The following is a 20661-nucleotide window of genomic DNA, read 5'->3' as shown; positions in this document are numbered from 1 at the left end:
ATGCTCCCAGTCAATATGGGGATAATTGAAATCCCCCACTATTATTGGGTTCTTAATTTTGATAGCCTCTCTAATTTCCCTTAGCATTTCATCATCACTATTACTGTCCTGGTCCGGTGGTTGATAATAGATCCCTAATGTTATATTTTTATTAGAGCATGACATTTCTATCCATAGAGATTCTATGGAACATGTGGATTTGCTCAAGATTTTTACTTCATTTGAATCTACATTTTCTTTCACATATAGTGCCACTCCTCCCCCTGCACGACCTGTTCTGTCCTTCTGATATATTTTGTACCCCTGAATGATTGTGTCCCATTGATTGCTCTCAGTCCACCAGGTTTCTGTGATGCCTATTATATCAATATCCTCCTTTATCACAAGGCACTCTAGTTCACCCATCTTATTATTTAGACTTCTAGCATTTGTGTACAAGCACTTTAAAAACTTGTCTCTGTTTATTTGTCTGCCCTTTTCTGATGTGTCAGATTCTTTTTTATGTGACTGTTTATCATCTGATCTGGCCCTTACATTATCCTCTTCCGTCCTCTGCTCCTGACTATAACCTGGAGATTCTCTATCATCAGACTCTCCCCTAAGAGAAGTCTGTGTCCGATCCACATGCTCTTCTGCAGCAGTCGGCTTTCCCCCATCACCTAGTTTTAAAACTGCTCTACAACCTTTTTAATGTTTAGTGCCAGCAGTCTGGTTCCACTTTGGTTTAGGTGGAGCCCATCTCTCCTGTATAGGCTCCCCCCATCCCAAAAGTTTCCCCAGTTCCTAATGAACGTGAACCCCTCCTCTCTCTATAAACTAAAGGTTTATTATAAGAAAAAAAGAAAGACCAAGAAGAGAGTTGTTAAATGGTAAAACAATCACATACACACAGAGACTTCAAAGTCCATAGATCAGGTTCTGAGCAGTATTGGTGAGTTTGCTGGCTTGAAAGTCCCTCTGGAACAGATCCCCAGCTTGGATGGGTCGTTCAGTCCTTTGTTCAGAGCTTCGTTTGTAGAAAAGTTACTCCAGAGGAAAGAAGCAGGAATGGAGACAAAATGGAGAAGATGCAGCTGCGCTTTATATTTCTTTTGCCATGCGGCTGGTACTTCCTTTGTCCCAAACACAAGCTGCCCAGCACGTGGCATGGAAAAGCCTTAGAGTTCTCTGTCCACCAGCCTGCCCCTACGTGCCTTGCTGGCTCCTAAGCTGTATCCCCTAGTTCCTGCCAATGGGGTCACTGTCGGGCTGATGATCCGTGATGGGCCATCGAACAGGCTCGGCAGTGCTGATGCCAAGCTGTCTGGGGGTGTCACCCAGAACCACAGCCTGAGTTTAGAAATCCAGATGTACCACACAGACCTAGAGCACACTACAAAGGTGATACAAAGATAGAAACAAGATCCTCATACTTGGCAAATCGCACCATTTCCACAGACCCCTTCCATGGCATCTCTGGCCAGATTCCCTGCAATTTTATAATGTTGGTATCAACAATACCATAAAGTGTCTCCCAGACTCCACACAGCGTCACACAGCTCAGTGACTCCCGTCTCCTCCTCCGCAGGTCGTGGCCAAGGGAGCCATTGCCAGGATCCTCCACAAGGGGCTGGACCTCAGGGAGGGGGCTGGTAAGTGGGGGGGAGGGGTCTGTGCAGATAGGGGCACCCAGGGGACAACTGGGGATTGAGCCCCCTGAGAGGGGCCGGGCTGGGGGAAGGGGCTCTGCTGGTTGGGCCTGACTTCCCCTGGACGTTTCCCACCATCCCTAGGGCTGAAGGGCTCCTTCTCTGTGGAGCTGCCCGTCGGAGCTGACCTGGCGCCCGCTGCCAAGGTGCTGGGTTACACGGTGCTGCCCGATGGCGAGATGGCTGCCGACAGCTCCCGGCTGCACGTGCCCAAGTGCCTCCCGAACAAGGTGAGCCTGGGGCTTGGGTGGAGGAGCCTCTGGGTGGGGGAATCGCTCCCTGCCCCATAACAGGAGCCCTGAGCAGGGGCATCGCTGGGTGCCCCCGGCCCCTCCCTGCCTGGCCTCACAGCAGCGCCAGGGTCGTTGGGGCAGTGCCAGCTCTGCTGAATTGCTCACTAGCCATTTCGCCCCCGCCTGCAGGCGTTCCCACGGTGACGGGAAGAGCTCCGGCCCCCGCACAATGGAGGAGCAGGTGCCTGCCCTTCCCCCTCCCATTCCGCTCTCCCTGGCCCCAGCGAGTACCTGCTCCCCCAAACCCTTCCTGCCTCCCCCAGCCCAGCCTGCCTCCCCCACGGACTCAGCCCCTCACTCCGGGCCCAGCAGGTACCTGCTGCCTGCCTGCTCCACCCCTCGCCCTCTGTCACGGAGTCCCCGGGCGATGCTCTGGAACTGCTCCCCACAAAGCCAGGCAGGACTTTGGGGAGCCTCCTCTCCCTCGGAGCAGACTGTCTCCAGGGCAAGAAGCTCACACGTCTTCACCTCCTGGGTCTCTCTTTGGAGCATTCAGCATCCTCTGCCCCTCTGTGCGCTTCTCACAGCGAGTCCGCCCCAGCGGGTCCTGGGGAAGCCACAGGGTCCTGCACCCCCACTTCGCAGTCAGACGTGACTCTCAGCCAGCCAGTAACACAGAGGTTTATTAGATGACAGGAACACGGTCTAAAACAGAGCTTGTAGGTACAGAGAACCGGACCCCTCGGCCGGGTCCATTCTGGGAGGCAGTGAGCCAGACCCCCACGTCTGCCCTCACTCCTCGTTCCCAGCCAGCTCCAAACTGAAAACCCTTCCAGCCCCTCCTCTCTGCTCAGCTCCTTTCCCCGGGCCAGGAGGTCACCTGACCTCTTTGTCTCCAACACTTTCAGTTGGCACCTTGCAGGGGAGGAGGGGCCCAGACCATCCGTTGCTAGGAGACAGAGTGTCAGGCATTTAGGTGCACTGGCACTTTGCTCTGCTAGACACTTAAGAACTGCCTAGGGGACACTGAGGCACCAGCACAGTATTCAGAGAAAACATTAAGAACATTCCTAGTTTGTCACAACCTCCCTGTGCCAGCTCCCCAGAGCTCCTGCTTCTGTCCCTCCCATCCCACTGACCGGGACCCGGCCCCTCCCCGGCCCACTCTGGGCTCCCCGGCAGGTACCTGCCACCCTGAGCCCCCCCCCACTCCCCAGTCTCCACAGCCACTTGCTCCCCCACCCCCCAGAACTTCTGCCACCTCAGCCCTACCCACTGCCCATCCTCCAACCCGCGCCTGCCCTGCCCAGCCGGGGAGATTCCTGGGGCGGGGGCAGGATATGATGGTCTGAGCCCCCTTCCCCTCTGGAGGCTTGCGGGGGGCCAGCTGCCCATATTTCTCTAGAGGGCTTCTAAGGGGCCGCTGCCCCTCCAGTCGACTGGGGCACAAGTGTCATGAGGGGAGGGGCCCCTCTCCTCCTCTGGGCCGGCAGCCGGCTCCCACTCTCAGCCAGCTGACCAGTAGAGACTCCCCCACCCCATGAAGGCTGGAGCTCCCCTCTCTGGGCAGCTGGCAGGGGCACGTCCCTGTCATTGAGAAAAAGCTTTCGCCAGGGACCAGCTGTCAGCCCCCTCCCCACTGCACATAGGGGACAGCTGGGGGGAAGGCCCCTCCCCTCTGGGACTAGGGAGGTACAGATACAGAATTCCTCCTCCACCTCTCCCCTCCATCTTGTGGGGTCTGGCTGAGTCCTTCTGCCCCCTCCCACTTCACCCCACTGCCCTGGGGGTAAGTGTGGCCCTTCTGACCCCCCCCCAGCCTGGGGTGGCAGTGCACTGTTACCTGGAGGCATTTCAATGCCCCCCCTCAGCAATGGCGGCTGCCCCCCCGGCAACTGGCATCTGCTTGGTATTGGCCTCATCGCTCAGCCTTCAGCCGACCCCCCTCACTCCCCGGGCAGTGCTGTGCGTGTCCAGACACACTGCAGGAGTCGGGGGGAAGCCGGGGAGCGGAGAAGCCAGAGGACTGGCTGCAGCCCAGGGCTTTGTCCTCGTCAAGAATCTCAGGACTTTTCAGGAGTCTGACTCCAGAGTTTTATCTGCTGGGGCTGGTGATCCTGTCGTATCCCTACCCCCCTGCACCTCCTACCCCACCCCTGGGTGTCTATGAATAACTGCAGCTCCCTGAGCCGTCCCACGGGGGCGCTGAATGAGCCTGGGCTGCCTCGACCCCCCACCCCCAGCAGGACTCCCAAAGCCCCAGCCCTTCAGCCAGCCGGGCCTGGGGCCGGAGTGACACTCGGTGCCTGCCCCCCCTGCCCCCCGCCTGGGCCTGTCTCCCCCTGCCCCGGGGGTCTCTCCCCTCCCCTGTGACGCGCTGTGCCTCGCCAGGTGAAGCTGGCCTTCTCGCAGGACCGGGCCCTGCCGGGCTCAGAGCTCCAGCTGCGGGTGCAGGCTGCCCCCGGGTCCCTGTGCGCCGTCCGCGCCGTGGATCAGAGCGTGCTGCTCATGAAGCCCGAGGCCGAGCTCAGCGTCGACACGGTGAGTCCAGAGCAACTCGGCTGCTTGCCTGGCCTCTCCCGACGAGTCCTCCCCCCTCGCAGGGAGGGTGATGCACGGCCGCTGGGGGACACCTCTTGAGGCCACCTCTCCCCATCTGAGGGCTGCTCCAATGGCACTTGTCACCCCCTAACTCTGGGGGGTTCCCGCTTGCCTTGCCTGTTCTCCCATCAGCCCTTGCAGTGCCACTCTCCTGGCACCCCCTCACCCCGGCTCCGGCTGGGAACATGGAGCTCGGAGCTGAGATAATGGCTGCGGTAACCGGAGCTCGCTCTCCAGGGCAGAGCTGGTCCCCAGGGGCCAGGGCAGGAGAATTCCCTGCCCCCATGTACAGCAGGTTCTCCCAGGGCGTTGGGAGCCGCAGGTCCCTCTCCTAGGGCTGGGGGGTGAGAGGTGCAGGGACAGATGCCCACGTGGGGGATGGGGATGGGTGCTGGGCAGGGTTGGGGGGGTGTCCAGGCTAGAGATGAGGCTGGGGCGAGAGTGGAGGTTTGTGGGGTGATGTGTTAGTGGGAGGAGGGGCAGGAGCTGGCTCTGGGGTAGCTCGTGTCTTGGTTTCATGGCTGATGTCATGTGTGTTTGTCTTTAGGTCTATAACCTGCTCCCGGATTTTCCCCGAGGAGACTATCCTGACGCAGTGCGAGAGCCTGAGTCATGTCCTTCTACGCACAGTGCCATTCTAGTTGCTCACTGCCGTGCCTTAGGTCCCAGGTGGAGGTGTCGCAGAGGGACTAGCAGCCGGACTCCCACACTGGCTAACGCCTACAGCCTGTTTAAGGTAGGGTTGGGCCTGGCCAGGCCTCACACTCCTCTGTAGCCTGAAAGGACTAAACTGGCTCCGATGTGCCCAGAGCTGCCGGCATCCAAGGGCAAATCCCACCAAACAGCCCGGCCTGTTCTAATGAATACCCAGGGCTGCTCCTAGCAAACTCAGGCCTGGGATACACCTCCCCAGCCACCTTCAGACATGGCCCAGGCCCTGGGACAGATCCCCGGTGTATCCAGGGAGCAGGAACGCCTCATCCCGCCCCACTCCTGGGCACAAGGATATTACATACCCCATGGGCCGGTGCTGCACATTGCAGGGGGGTGGCAGCTCTGCTCGAGCGGAGGTTGAGTGTCGCCGGCTGTTTAAAGAGGAGTGTCTGAGTGCTCTGACATCCACAGCCTGGCCTGAGATTTGCTGTGCCTCATGGCAGGGCAGGGTTGGCCTAGTGGGCCACATGTGGGGTCATTTGAGCCCCCCTCATAAAACGTGTTTACAGGATTGCCCGGTTCTCTTCATGCTGTTTGCCCTGATGTGAGGGGGCAGGGTGGGCGTGACCTGAAGGGAGGCCCCAGAGAGTGGGAGGCGCATGTGCAGCCAGGCTGGAGCTCCGTGGAACCAGCGGGTTTGCAGGCAGTCTGGTGTCAGAGTGACCGAGGGGCGCCAGGGGACGTGCTGTGGCCCGTGAATCTCCAGGGTGCCAACGGGCTGTGAGTTCAGGCCCCACCCTGGGCAGGTTTCGGAGGCTGCGGGTTCCGCCCGTTGCCTCCGCTCTGCAGCGGCTCTGTTTGGCAGTTTTGCCCGAGACCGAAATCTGGGGTTGAGGGCGACGTTTTCAAGGGCTGTAAGAGCCACGTGCAGGCGCTGCCATTCCTGCAGAGGGTTGCCAAGGAAACGAGCATCGAGCAGAGGGAAGGGCAAAGCCTCCAGCACCCGGTTAGGAGAATCCCAGCAGGCTCCTCAGAGCTGGACTGAGGCAGCCTGGACCCTTCGAGGTTCACGGGCCCCTCTCCTCCTGCTGCAGGCACAGCTCTGTGTGATGGGATCCCCGGGTGCACCCTGGAACTGGGATACTGCTGTGCCCCCTTCACTCTCCAGCCTGGGCTGTCTCTCCCAGTGCTTTGCTAGTGACAAGCAGCAAACCCCTCCAGGCGCTGTGATCACTCAGCACCACAGCATGTGGAGCCCCCGACCCAGCACATTGCATGAATGCTCCCAGCGCCGCATACGAATCACACAGAGGAAGGCACCAGCCAACCTCCCAAGCCCCCTGCCTTGCACCCCGGAACTGTTCCCTCTTGTCCTGCTCAGAAGCCTGGCCAGTGTAAGTTTATTACCCAGCCCACCCCTCCCTCGATGTGGAGAGGGGACACTCCAGCCTTTGTAACCTCCGCTGAGATTTCCCAAGACTTCAGCCAAAACACCCTGTTTTCTGTAAAATATAACACAGATTTATTAACTACAGAAAGACGGTGATTAAGTGATTGTAAGTGGTGGGCACAAAAGCTCAGAGATAGTTACTAAAGAAAATAAAAGGTAAGTGTCACGGACTCACAGATCGTGCCCACTCTTGGCCCCGTGCGGTCCGTGGGGGGTGCCCCTCCCAGTGCGACAGCCCTTCTTGGGGGTCCACTCTCTCTTGGGGTTAGGCCCCTCCACCTCCTGGAGCCGCACCTCTCTGAGCCTTAGCACGTCTGTCTCTGCCATGGGCCCCCTCAGGGAGTCCATGTACTCTGGACCCTCCGGGCCTCCTCACCCCCGAAGGGGTTGATGCTCCCCCCGCCCTGTTCTCTAGACCGGAGTGACTCTCAGCCAGCATAAAACAGGAGGGTTTATTGAGAGTTGAACACAGCACAGGAAACAATCAGGGCCTCAGGCCTGGCCTCCCTCAGCACACACAGGCTTCCCCTTTTAAGCCTGGGACCAGTCTCCTCAGTTCAAGTCTTTGTCCTCCCAGCGTTCTTGCAGTCAGACGTGACTCTCAGCCAGCCAGTAGCACAGAGGTTTATTTGATGACAGGAACACGGTCTAAAACAGAGCTTGTCGGTACAGCAAGCGTTCTTGTTCCTTCTAGCATAGGTGGGGGAGGAGAAAGGCCAAAGTATGATGCCACAGGCCCCTATTTTAGCAGCTTCTGATGCTTTTTCCTCTGTCTTCCTTCTCACCCAGGATGCGGCTTTGAAAATTCTCACCAACACCATCACCGAGGAGCCCTGTGAACATGAACACTTTTTAACACGTCATGCTGTCCTAGCCTCACCTGTCTGGCGTGGCCCCGCATTGTCCTCACCAGGTCAGTGACTGGGCACTTCCATCCCTCTTGATCAGCAATTCCAAATGCCCTCTCTGCCCTCTGAGGGGATACGGTCCTGTGGGCTCATAGATCGGGCCTGGGACCTGGGTTCGGATTCTCCATTGTTCTCAATGGGGCCAGGGTGGGAGGGTTTCTCCAGTGTTCTTCTTCGAGTGATTGCTCATATCCATTTCATGTAGGTGTATGCGCGTTCGTCGGAAGACTTTTACCCTAGCAACTCAGTGGGTTGGCTGGGCGCCCCCTGGAGTGGCGCCACCATGGTGCCGGATATATACACCAGCCGACCCACCCACTCCTCATTTCCTTCTTACCGCCCGTGTCGGTCGTTGGAACAGTGGAGCACTGCTTAGCTGACCTCCACTTCCCTAGCTACTCGTAGTTTCTCTCGTTAAGTATCGTATATAGTTCAGATTTTTATAGTTGTAGTTAACTTTATTTGTTTGTAGTATAGTATAGTGTATTTATTTCACTGGGGTTCGGGGTTTATCCCCTTCCCCTCACCTGGTGCCGGGTCCGATGCCCGGTCCACAGGGTTTTATAATGCTCGGCCGGCCTCAAGCCAATGCCGACAAGAGATCCTCTCCTAAGTGCCTCGAGGAATCTCACCTCACAGATAAGGGCCGCATTTGTGAGGCCTTTAATCCGAGAACAAAGGGGAGTGGGTCTTTCGTCTCAAGCAGCTCCTGACGGAGGCAGCTCTTGCTCCTCCGCTCTCGGTACCGAGCGCTGGGTAGTCTTCAAGGAGCGCCTCCTCGGCACTGGATCGCCGGTACCGCCAAGGCCTCTTGGCACCGGCCGTCGATAGCTCCGATGTCCACCCGGCATGGATCCCTCTCCTGGAGGATGAAGAGGCTCAAGATTCTTGCTGCGTCCGAGCCGCCTGCTCCGCAGCCGGAGCGCTATGCTAAGTCGGATCGCCCGGCACCGATGTCTACCACGGCGCCGACAATATCCGCACCGCTAACTCTGGCCATGCAAGAGCCGTCGAGTCAGGTGCTGGAAAGCTCCCCGGTATGAACCGTGGTCGAGCCTGTTATTAAGCTGCGTCGGAGCCACCTGCTCCGCAGCCGAGCACTCTACTAAGTCACACTGCCCGGCACCTATACCTACTGCGGCACCGACAGTATCGACACCGTCCACTCCGGCCATGCAAGAGCCGTCGAGTCCGGTACTGACACGCTCCCCGGTACGAGCCGCGGTTGAGCTCGCTCTTCAGCTCCGTAGCCAAGCGCTATACTAAGTCGGTCTGCCCTGTTCTGATACCTGCCGCGGCACCGACAATATTGGCACCGTTGACTCCGGCCACGCAAGAGCCGTTGAGTCCAGCGCCTGAACGCTCCCCGGTGCGAGCCGTGGTTGAGCTCACTATTCCCTCCACGCCGGAAACATTTCCACAGCGAGGGAGTTGATGGCAGTGACAGAGCCTGCGCTGCTTCAACCCCCGGCACCGCCGGTGCGGGTTATATTGTCTATCGGCGAGCCTGTCTTGCTCAGGCCACCCTGTGTCGACACCACAGAGCGGCACCGTTCACGATCACGGTCCCACAGATGTTCTCGGTCCTGTCACCAAGCCAGGTGCCGGCACTGCTCACGGTCCTGGCACCGTTCCCCATATCAGTACCGGTCGTACCCGCGGCACCGATCAGCGTCCCGTTCCCCGACCTGGTACACTCAGTGCCCATCCAGCTCCCGGCACCGCTCCAGGCACTGGACTCCCGTAGCCACTCCCGGCGTCGAGCCTCGAGATCTTGGTCAGCCTCCCGGCACTGCTCCGGTCGCAGGTCCCATTCTCGCTCCCGGTACCGGTAGGCCTCACGGTACCGATCCCCGGTGCCGCGTCGAGCGCCATGAGCTGGAGAGGGAGACTCTGCCCAGGGCTTTAACTTCTCCATGGCCATCCATTCGGATGTGCACACCAGAGTCTTCCGGGTGCCCCAGGCCAGGACCCTGACCCCCATCAGTGGCTGCCCTGTACATCTTGGGCGTGCCATCAGGCCAAAGGCCTACCTGTGATCCCATCGCGCTCTGTTCCGTCAGAGCACTGGGTACCAGGGGCGACAGTTAGCCGTCCTCCTCCGAACGGTACGGAGGAAGTCCGGTTCTGCCACCGGATTCCCACATCCCACCGGATCAGGAGGTCGTCCAGGAGCGTGAGTCCACACAGGACCCACTTATCCCCGGCCTTTCTTCTCCCTCCGCCCCAGATGAGGCGGTGGCAGAAGCGTACTCCTTGGGCCCTCCCCTAATCAGCCTGGGGGCCCATCAGGACCTCCCGAGACGGGTGGCATTCACTATGAATCTCCAAATGGCCACTATCCCGCCGTGGACACGTGAGTCGAATGCATGTGCATGGTATCCTCCAGGGGCGACAGGCACCTATATGTACGTCTTTCCCCCTGCTCCCTTGTCATCTAGTCCGTCAATCAGACGCAACGCCATGGCCTACAGGTACCAGCCCCTATGTCCAAGGGGGCTAGGCGAATGAACTTCCTGGGCCATAAGATGTACTCGGCAGGCGCCCTGCAACTTTGCGTAGCAAACCAGCAAGCCCTGCTTAGCCGTTACTATGGGCGGCGGTGGGAGAATTTACGGAGTCGGTTTCTCAGATCTCCTGTCAAGAGTTTGATGCCCTCCTGGAAAAAGGGCTGAAAGTGGCGAGAGCTTCCCTCCAGACCTTGTTAGATGTAGCGGACTCCACAGCCACAACTCTGGCCTCAGGTGTTGCCACGAGGCGCATTTCATGGCTCCAGTTATCGAGCCTTCCCTCGCAGCTCCTGCACACTATACAGGACTTGTCCTTCAATGACAAAGGCCTGTTCTCAAAACTGACCCTAGGCTGCAGGGCCCAAAGGACAGCGAGGTCACTATGCACTCCCTCTCGGCATGTACATGCCGATGTCTCACTGCCGACCTTTCCGCCAGCCTCACTGCCCTTACCCTACGCCTAGACAACGACAGGGCTTTGCCAGCAGGCGACGCTGAGGCAGTCGTAGGTGTTGGTCTGGATCCCTAAAGAGCCAAAATCAGGGTCCTCCCAACCACCAATCGAGCAAACCTATCCCTCCTCGTCCCTCTTAGGGACCCCTCTCACGAGCAATTCCTCTTGCAAGAGGTGCGGGCGCTCCTCACCATTGGAGCTATAGAGGAGGTTCCAAGGACGAAAGGGACAAAAGGTTCTAGCCCCACTAGTTCCTGATCCCCAAGGTGAAGGGAGGTCTCAGACCTATCCTAGACCTGCGGGAGCTCAACAAGTTATGATATACCTGGAGTTCCACATGGTATCCATGGGGACCATCATCCCATCCTTGGATCCCGGAGACTGGTATGCCGCCCTCGATATGAAGGACGCGTATTTTCACGTCGCCATTTATCCTCCGCACAGAAGGTACCTCCGGTTTGTGGCCAACCGTCATTTCCAGTTTACGGTCCTCCCGGTCGGCCTCTATATAGCCCCTGTGTATTCACGGTGTCTGGCTGTAGTCGCCGCCCTCTCCGCCACCGTCGCATACACGTTCTCCGTCTCTGGACGATTGGCTCATTCCAGGGGCCACCGGGGCCCAAGTTACCACTCGTGTGGGCGTCGACGAAGTCCTATTCCTGCGTTTAGGCCTGATGTTCCATATAGCGAAATCCACCCTGATTCCCACTCAGGGAATAGTCTTAACTGAGGCCACCCTGGACTTCAGTATCGCACAGCCTGCTTATCTACGCCTTGATTTCACGTGATGGTAACCATTGTACAAGGTCTACGGACCTTCCCGGCAACTTTGGCTTGAACTTGCCTAGGTTTTCTGGGCCACGTGGCTGCCTGCACGTGCGTAACCGAACATGCCAGGCTTCGCCTCCGTACACTTTAATCGTGACTCACCTCAGTGTACCACCCGGCCAGAGACAGCATGGTCATGGTCGCCTCGATCCCCCCGAGCGGCCTAGGCTCCCTCGACTGGGGGTTGACGCCCTCCCTGACGTGTGCAGGGGTGCTGTTCGATCCACCTCACCCTCACCCTCGGTGTCCCTCATGATTGGACACCCCCATCTCTTGGCTGGGGTGCTCACTTGGGTCAGTTTCCCACTCCAGACCTTTGGTTGGCTCAACAGCTGCCCTTGCACATCAATGTCCGGGAGTTGAGAGCAGTCTGCCTTGTGTACCAGGAGCTTCAGCAGCACCTACAAGGCTGTTGTGTCTCAGTGTTCACAGACAACACAACGGACACCCGTTGCACAAACAAGCACGGAGGAGCACGGTCCTCCTCTCTTTGCAGGGAGCTATCCAGCTCCGGGACTCCTGCACAGCTCAATCGACGGACCTGGTAGTGTCCTTTCTCCTAGGGGTCTGGAACACTCTGGCGGATCACCTCAGCAGTTCCTTCCTGTCTGTCAAGTGGTTGATTCCTCCGGATGTTATCCATTACGTTTCTGGAACTTCGCTCTCGCGGGAACAGAACGAGAGAGAAGTTCTGCTCATGCCAAGGCCTCTCCCCGGGCTCGATCTTGGCTGCTTTTCTGATGCCATGGACGAGCCGTCTGCCGTACGCTTTCCCACCGCTCCCGCTGGTTCGCAAGATCCTAACACTCCGCAGGGACAGAGCGCATCTGATCATGATCGCTCCAGCATGGTCCAGGCAGCACTGGTACACCATGTTGCTAGACCTGTCGGTAGCCAACCGATTCCCCTGCCTCTTTGCCCAGACCTCATAACGCTGGATCACGGCAAGCTTTACCACCTAGACCTGCAATCCCTGCACATCTCCGCATGCCTGCTGCGGGCCTAAACCGATCTGAGTTACGTTGTTCTCCCTCGGTTCTACAGGATTCTCCGGAGTGGTAGGAAGCCTTCCACTCGGTTAACGTATCTGCCCACCTGGCAGTCTTTCTCTTGCTGCTACGAAACACAATGTTTCCCCCACAGAGGTTCTGATCCATTTCCTCTTGGATTGCCTATGATCTTCAAACAGCAGCGCCTGGCGCAGTTCATCATTAAGGGTGCATTTGGCAGCCGTCTCTACCTTCCTGCCAAGGGAGAGTGGCCGCTTCATATTCTCACACTCTGTGGTTTCTAGGTTCCTCAAGGGCTTGGGGCATTTATGCCCCCAGGTTCGCCGCCCCCACCAACTCCTGGGTCTTCAACCTGGTTATAAGCAGACTTATGCCTGCTCCATTCGATCCACTGACAACATGCTCGCTGAGATACCTGTCCTGAGGGACAGTTTTTTCCTTGTAGCCTTTGCATCGGCTGGACAAGTCTCCGAGTTGCAGGCTCTCACAGTGGACCCACGGTGCACTATGTTGCGTAAGGACAAGGGGCGGTTGTGACCACGTCCGGCCTTCCTCCCTAAGGTGCTGTTGACCTTTCATATCATCCGGGATATCTTCCTTCCGGTCTTCTTTCTGAAGCCCCATTCATCGCGACGGGAGCACATTTGCCCTCCCTAGACGTCCGTAGGGCGCTCGCTTTTTATGTTGAGAGGACAAGCCTTTTTGTACGCCCCCAACTCTTCGTTGTATTGGCAGACCGGATGAAGGGCCTACCTGTCTCCTCCCAGAGCTTTCCATCTTGGGTGACGTCATGCATTTGCACCTCCTGTGACTTGGCCCATGTTCCGTCAAGGCACCTTACTGCTCGTTTCACCGGGGCTCAGGCTTCTTCTGCTGCCTTTCCGACTCACATACCCTTCCAGGGGCGATGTCATGCTACTACCTGGTCCTCTATCCGGACCTTTGCCTCTTTGGTCTAACTGTCCAGAGATGATGCAGCCTTTGGCTCAGCAGTTTGCATTCTGCAACATCTCACTCCGACCCCACCGCCTACGTAAGGCTTGGGAATCACCAGCCTGGAATGGATATGAGCAATCACTTGAAGAAGAAAAAACGGTTACTCACCGTTGTAACTGTTGTTCTTCGAGATGTGTTGCTCCTATCCATTCCAAACCCGCCCTCCTTCCCCTTGTCGGAGTAGCCGGCAAGAAGGAACTGAGGAGTGGGTGGGTCGGCTGATGTATATATCCGGCGCCATGGTGGCGCCACTCCAGGGGGCGCCCAGCCGACCCACTGAGTTGCTAGCGTAAAAGTCTTCCGACGAACTTGCACGCGGCGCGCACACACCTACATGGAATGGATATGAGCAACACATCTCGAAGAACAACAGTTACAACGGTGAGTAACCGTTTTTTCTCAGTGGGAGCTGGGCATACGTGATCATCTGACCCTTCCAGTTCAGCTCTGTTCCTCCCCCTTTGGCTGGAGGCTCTTTGAGGCAGGGCCTGTAGCTGCCTGTGGAGGACTGTGCCCGACCTCCTGCAGGCACCACCCCAATACACAGGCTAATCACACTGTGCCAAGTAGTGGTGACTGCAGCATCGCCTGGCTCCTTGCCTGTCTCTCAGTGACTCCAACCCAGATACATTTGTTTCACACGGAGACCAATGGCTTTTCTAGCTCCAGCCCCACATGCTGCCCTGGGATCTGAGAGCCAAGCTGGGTGTTACGGAGGTGATCACATGGGGTCCTGCAATGTCTACTCATGCTTGGTGGTTGCGGTAGAAACGCACTGAGCCTCTCTAGGCCTTCATGTCCCAGCTGCTCAGTGCAGCTAATGAGTTGACCTGCCTGGCTAGCGGCTCTTTGTGAAGGGCTCTGGGAGCGCAACGTACCCTTAACACCGCTCGGGGCAGAGCTGGGTCTGAGCTCTGGACTCCCTGGCTCCTGCCAACGTGCTGAGTCCACCAGCATGTGCTGCACGTAGGACACCCCCAGCCCGACCCCCTCCAGCCCCAGCTCTGCCAGCAGGGGTCAGTTCTTCGAGTGATTGCTCATGTGTATTCCACTATAGGTGTGTGTGCTCGCCACGTGCACCAGTGCTGGAAGTTTTTCCCTGAGCAGTACCCGTAGTGGGGGAGCACCACTGCGACCCCTGGAGTAGCGCTGACATATCACACCATAAAGGGGGCTGCGTGCTCCCCCCACCCTCAGTTCCTTCTTGCCGCCAGTGAAGGTAGTCGGAACTTGCTCCAGCCTTGGCTGCAGCGTTATAGCCTTAGTGGTATCCAGTTTCCCTGAAAACTTCTTTGCTGAACTTTCTCTCACGAAGGCCTGGCTCGGGGCATGCCTCGTGGCCCAGGCTTCAAGTCGTGCGACTCCTGTTGCAACTCCATGCCCAGAAGCGATCCACACAATCAGTGTCTTCGCTGTCTGGGCGAGGCTCACATTAGTGAGAAGTGTAAAATTTGCCGCTCCTTCAAGCCGCGTATGAAGAAGGAGCGTGAAATCTGACTCCGAGTTCTCCTCATGGAGTCGGCATTGGCCCCGGCACCGGCGCATCAAGCCGACCCCGCGCCCGGCACCTCGTCTTCAGGACGCAGCAAAGCGCCTCCGGTGCGTCGTCCTGATTCCGCGCCCGGTACCGTGTCCTCGGTGCGCAGCGACGCGCTGATGACAAGCCGGCACCGCTCCCCTGCTAAACAAGGGAAGACTCAGCAGCGCCGAGAGAAGGAGAGGGGTGAGGCCAGACCTGAGTTGGGCAGCCCACGATCCCCATCGGGACATAGACCTCCGACTCGTGCTGAGCGGAGTAGTCCAGTCCCATCCGCATGAGCCTCACCCGAAGTACACATGTCTTCAACGCCAGAGGCAGCTCAGGCCGCGCGTGATATCTTAGCGCTTCCAGTGCCAGGAGCGCCACCTCAGTCGGGCCCCCAGTCCCGTGGGAAGCCGCCCTTGGGCGCCCATCAACCCTCCCTGGAGGTGTCGGAGGTTGAGGTACCTTCCCAGGTCGAGGTGCTGAGCAGAGCCCCGCGACGCACATCGACTCCGCGTCCCGGCTCTTTGGTCAGTGAATCCCACTCCTCCGATCTCGGACGCCGTCGAGGAGGTGACAAGAGATGGCGCCGTTCCTCCTCCAGCCAGTCCAAGAGGAACCGGTCTCGCTGCCATCGGCACCGACGCTCATACTCAAGCACTCGCCATCACAGAGGCCATGCTCGGAGTGCGTCCCGAGAGCGCTGGCACCGAGGTGCCGTGGTCACAGGCGCTGCAGGGAGTCCAGAGACACCTCTTCGAACATTTACCTCTCAACTTCCTCCAGGTCAAAGTCTTGGGGCAGGAGCCATCACGATAGAGAGCGCTCCAGTCATTCTTACGGCACCTTGCGTTCCTCCAGGATTTCGGCGTCGGCGCGCAGCCGTCTCTCCCAGGGCTGCACTGCACCGCATGAGCAACCAGCCTTGCCGGCGCCCGATGCATCTCATTTCCAAGCTGTTCCCTGGCAAGGACAATGGTGCCACTGGGCACCGTGGCCTCAGGCACCTGCGCATCTGGGACCTCGCTCCGTGGCAGGAGCCTCTCAGGGCCACCCTGCGTTGCCTCCCCGGCACCGGGATCAGACTGTGGGCGCCGAACCCCCGGCACCGACTCCAGCACCGGACCCGGACATTGAGCCTACGATGCCGTCGGTTGCTGAAGGCACCGCGCCATCCACCTCTTCGGTGCAGGGCAATTCAGTTGTGGTGCCGCCTCCCTCTTCCCAAGAAGACTTCAAGACACACCAGGACCTGCTTAGGAGGGTGGCAGCAAATCTCGAGCTCCGGGGCGAGGAGATGGAGGAGCCCTCCAATAACCTCTATAATGTCCTCGCCTCCTCGGTACCGGGGCGTGTGGTGCTCCCATTCCATCAGGGAGTAGCCAACATCACCACTGGCCTCTGGCAGACCCTGGCCTCCCTTGCATCAGTTTCCAAAAAGGCCAAGAGGAAGTACTTCGTCCCCACAAAGGATCACGAGTACCTATACACCCACCCAGCTCCTAACTCCTTGGTGGTAGAGTCAGTCCACCACCGTGAGCGGAATGGCCAGCCCGCGCCCACGCCAAAAGACAAGGATGCTCGCAGACTAGATACCTTTGGGAAAAAGGTTTATTCGTCCGCGAGTTTCCAGCTCCAAGTGGCCAACCACCAGGCACTGCTGAGCCGGTATGAGTTTAATCTCTGGGGTTCCCTCTCCAAGTTTGAGCCCCTTCTTCGGGACAAGGATGGAAAGAAGTTTCGGGCTCTGATCGACGAGGCTTCGGATCCAAGCGGCTTCGGATGCAGCAGACACAGCCGCTCATACGATGGCTTCCACAGTCTCCATGCGATGGGCGTCATGGCTCTCGCTCTCAGGATTGTCGTTCGAGTCACAATCTATAATGCAGGACCTGCCGTTTGATGGCAAGGCCCTTTTTGCGGAACAGACAGATACCCGTCTGCACGGGATGAAGGACTCCCGCACCACCCTCCAGACGCTAGGCCTCTACCTCCCGCCCCCTAAGGACAAGCCCAGGCCTCAAACCTCTGCGCCTCTGGCTCGGGGCAGATACGAACCCCCACATAAGCGGCAGAGGGAACAAAGGCGTCGGTCCCAACACCAATCCTGTTTGGCCCCTTGGCCTGGGGCCTCGAAGGCCAAGCGGCTGGAAAAACGGCATTTTTGACTCGTTGAGGGGGGTCACCGGGCCTGTTGCCAGTATACTCCCCACCCAGTTAATAAAGTTGCCTTTTATGAACCGTTTATCGGCCTTCCGACTGCAATGGGCCCGTATAACATTGGACCAATGGGTCCTCGGCACCATTTCCCAAGGGTACAGGCTGCAGTCTGTTTCCACCCCTCCCAACTGTCCCCCGTCTGGGCAGCTGGCCGGGGTCCCGGAGCATGCCCTCCTCCTCCGCCAGGAGGTGCAGCACCTCCTCTCCCTGGGAGTGGTGGAAAGGGTACCTCGGGAATACCAGGGCAGGGGTTTTTACTCCAGGTATTTCCTCATCCCGAAGGTGAAGGGCGGGCTCCGGCCCTCGACCTGCAGAATCTCAACCAGTTCCTGGTTCATTGCAAATTCCACATGGTGTCCCTGGCCTCTATTATTCCATCCCTAGACCAAGGGGATTGGTTTACGGCGCTGGACCTCCAGGATGCGTACTTTCACATCCACATTTTCGAGGGTCACAGGCGTTTCCTCCATTTCATGGTGGGTCAGGACCACTTCCAGTTTACGATCCTCCCCTTTGGCCTCTCTACTGCCCCCAAGGTATTTACAAAGCGTATGGTGGTGGTGGCTGCCCATCTCAGGAGGAAAGGGCTGCAGATCTTCCCCTACCTCGATGACTGGCTGTTCAAGGGCCGGTCTCAGTCTCTGGTGCAGCAGCACATGAGCGTCCTGCTAAACACCTGCGCAGTTCTAGGCCTACTGGTAAACGAGGAGAAATCCACGTTAATCCCGGTTCAGGGCATAAGCTTTATAGGGGCACTGCTGGACTCCCGGGTGGCCATAGCCTCCCTCCCACGGGACAGATTCGAGACGCTCAAAGCTCTCATCGCCTCAGTTACGGCCTTTCTGGTAACCACGGCACGGGTGCGCCTGCAAATCCTTGGCCACATGGCAGCATGCACCTATGTGGTGCGATATGCCAGGCTTCGCATGGGGCCCCTTCAGCTCTGGCTGGCCTCCCGGTACTCCCAGGCCAGGGACGGCCTCGACAAGGTTGTCTTGGTCCCGCCCAGGGTGGTGGCAGGTCTCCAATGGTGGTCCCTCCCGAGCAACATGCTCCGGGGGGGTCCCCTTCTGAGAGCCCCCCCCCTCACTAGACCTAGTGTCGGACGCCCCGGACCTGGGCTGGGGAGCCCACTTGGGGGATGTCAGGACCCAGGGCATGTGGTCAGCAGAGGAACTGACCCTGCACATAAATGGCAGGGAGCTCAGGGCCATACGCTTTTTGCCAGCACATACAGGGGAAGGTGGTCAGAGTCCTTACAGACAACACGACCGCCATGTATTACATCAACAAATGGGGGGCACGCGTTCCCGGGCCTTATACCAGGAAGCCCAACTCCTGTGGGAGTTTTGTATAGCCCACAACATACTTCTGCGGGCTTTGTCCTTGATTCTGCTCCAGAGCGGGAGGGGTCGACGGGGCAATATCGGATGCCTTCCTGCTCCCATGGTCGGGGCCCCGGTTGTACCCTTAATAGGCAGGGTCCTACAGAAGGTGAAGTCAGACAGGGCGAGGGTTGTTCTCATAGCCCCGGATTGGGCCCATCAGCATTGGTACGGGTCCCTACTGCAACTCTTAGCAGCTCCTCCGTGCAGGCTGCCGCTCTGCCAGGACCTCTTTTCCTAGGAGGAAGGTCGCCTCCTCCATCCCAGCCTAGCTGCACTCCACCTGACAGCGTGGCTGCTCCATGGTTAAATGAGGAGGAAGGGAGGTGTTCTGAGGATGTGAGAAAGGTCCTGCTGGAAAGTAGGAAACCCTCCACATGTCGAACCTACCTGGCTCAATGGTCTAGGTTCTCTATGTGGGCGAGGGATAGAGCTCCTCTCCCTCCTCCGCATCTATCCAGCTTGTCCTCGACTGCCTCCTCCCACTTAGGACACAAGGGCTGGCGCCCTCCTCTATCAGGGTGCACCTGGCGGCCATTTCAGTTTTCCACCCCCCGGTGCAGGGCCGCTCTGTGTTCTTCCATCACATGATGGCCCGGTTTCTGAAAGGGTTAGATCAGGCATTCCCTTACGTGTCATGGAGTCCCTGGACGATGCTCTGGAAGGCAGGACTTTGGGGAGCCTCCTTTCCCTTGGAGCAGACTGTTTTCAGGGCAAGAAGCTCACACGGCTTCACCTCCTGGGTCTCTCCTTGGAGCATTTAGCATCCTCTGCCCCTCTGTGCGCTTCCCACAGCGAGTCCGCCCAGGTGGGGTCCTGGGGAAGCCACAGGGTCCTGCACCCCCACTTTGCAGTCAGACGTGACTCTCAGCCAGCCAGTAACACAGAGGTTTATTCGATGACAGGAACATGGTCTAAAACAGAGCTTGTCGGTACAGCAAACCGGACCCCTCGGCCAGGTCCATTCTAGGGAACAGTGAGCCAGACCCCCACGTCTGCACTTCACTCCTCGTCCCCAGCCGGCTCCAGACTGAAAACCCCTCCAGCCCCTCCTCTCTGCTCAGTTCCTTTCCGGGGCCAGGAGGTCACCTGACCTCTTTGTTCTCCCACACCTTTAGCATCCCCTTGCCGAGGGGGAAGGGCCTGGCCATTAGTTGCTAGGCAACAGAGGGTCGGCCAGGAACTGAGGCCCCCCCCACAGTATTCAGAGGGAGCATTAAGAACAGCCCCAGTTCATCACATTACGCCAGACCCCCGGCCCCACTCTGGGACCTGAACCTGGTGCTCTCCCGCCTCACAGGGCCTCCCTTTGAGCCTTTAGCCACGTGCTCGTGGTCCCACCTGTTGTGGAAGGTGGCATTCCTAGTGGCCATCACCTCAGCCCGCTGGGTCTCGGAGCTCAGGGCCCTGACTTCTGAACCACCGTATACGGTTTTCCATAAGGACAAGGTTCAGCTCCGCCCTCACCCCGCTTTTTTGCCGAAGGTAGTCTTGGCTTTTCCCATGGATAAGGACATTTTCCTCCTGATCCTCTGTCCTAAACCCCATTCCTCCAATGAGGAACGCCGCATGCACATGTTGGACGTGCGCAGAGCACTGGCCTTTTACCTGGACAGAACCAGGTCATTTAGGAGGTCCCCCCAGCTTTTTATTGCTTCGGCCGAGCGTATGAGGGGACGGCCGGTGTCCACCCAGCGCATCTCCCGCTGGATCACCTCGTGCATTCGCACCTGTTACGACCTGGCAGGGGTTCCCCCGCCTCTTATTGTGAAGGCTCATTCGACCAGAGCCCAGGCCTCATCAGCAGCCTATGCGGCTCATGTCCCTATTCAGGACATCTGTAGGGCTGCTACGTGGTCCTCTGTCCCCACCTTTTCATCGCACTATGCGATTGTCTCCCAAACGAGGGATGATGCCGTATTTGGTAGGGTGGTGCTCCGCCCCAGTAACCCTTCGAACTTTACATTTAAACTCCTACCCGCCTCCATCAGGTATAGCTTGGAGTCACCTACTGTGGAATACACAGGAGCAATCACTCGAAGAAGAAAGGACAGTTACCTGTTCCGTAACTGGCGTTCTTCGAGATGTGTTGCTCAGGTGTATTCCACGTCCCACCCTCCTTCCCCTCTGTCAGTTGTCTGGCAAGAAGGAACTGAGGGTGGGGGGAGCATGCAGCCCCCTTTATAGCGCGATATACAGGCG

The 20661-nt window shown here is 58.2% G+C and overlaps 1 protein-coding gene across 2 annotated transcripts in view; it reads left to right on the top strand.

Moving 5' to 3' along the window:
- Nucleotides 1-20661, top strand: part of LOC123356421 (alpha-2-macroglobulin-like protein 1) — a 79727-nt gene that overhangs the window by 43414 nt on the left and 15652 nt on the right. For both annotated transcript variants that reach the window (XM_044999665.1, XM_044999666.1), the window contains exons 13-17: nt 1568-1631; nt 1773-1918; nt 4313-4462; nt 5070-5258; nt 7416-7539. In XM_044999665.1, the coding sequence (XP_044855600.1) occupies nt 1568-1631; nt 1773-1918; nt 4313-4462; nt 5070-5258; nt 7416-7539 (673 nt within the window). The remainder of the gene's footprint in view (nt 1-1567; nt 1632-1772; nt 1919-4312; nt 4463-5069; nt 5259-7415; nt 7540-20661) is intronic.

Source organism: Mauremys mutica, chromosome 25, assembly GCF_020497125.1.
Source record: "Mauremys mutica isolate MM-2020 ecotype Southern chromosome 25, ASM2049712v1, whole genome shotgun sequence".
NCBI classification, from domain to species: Eukaryota; Metazoa; Chordata; order Testudines; family Geoemydidae; genus Mauremys; species Mauremys mutica.
Note: the sequence above shows the minus strand (reverse complement) of the source record. Positions and strands in the feature narration are given on the sequence as shown.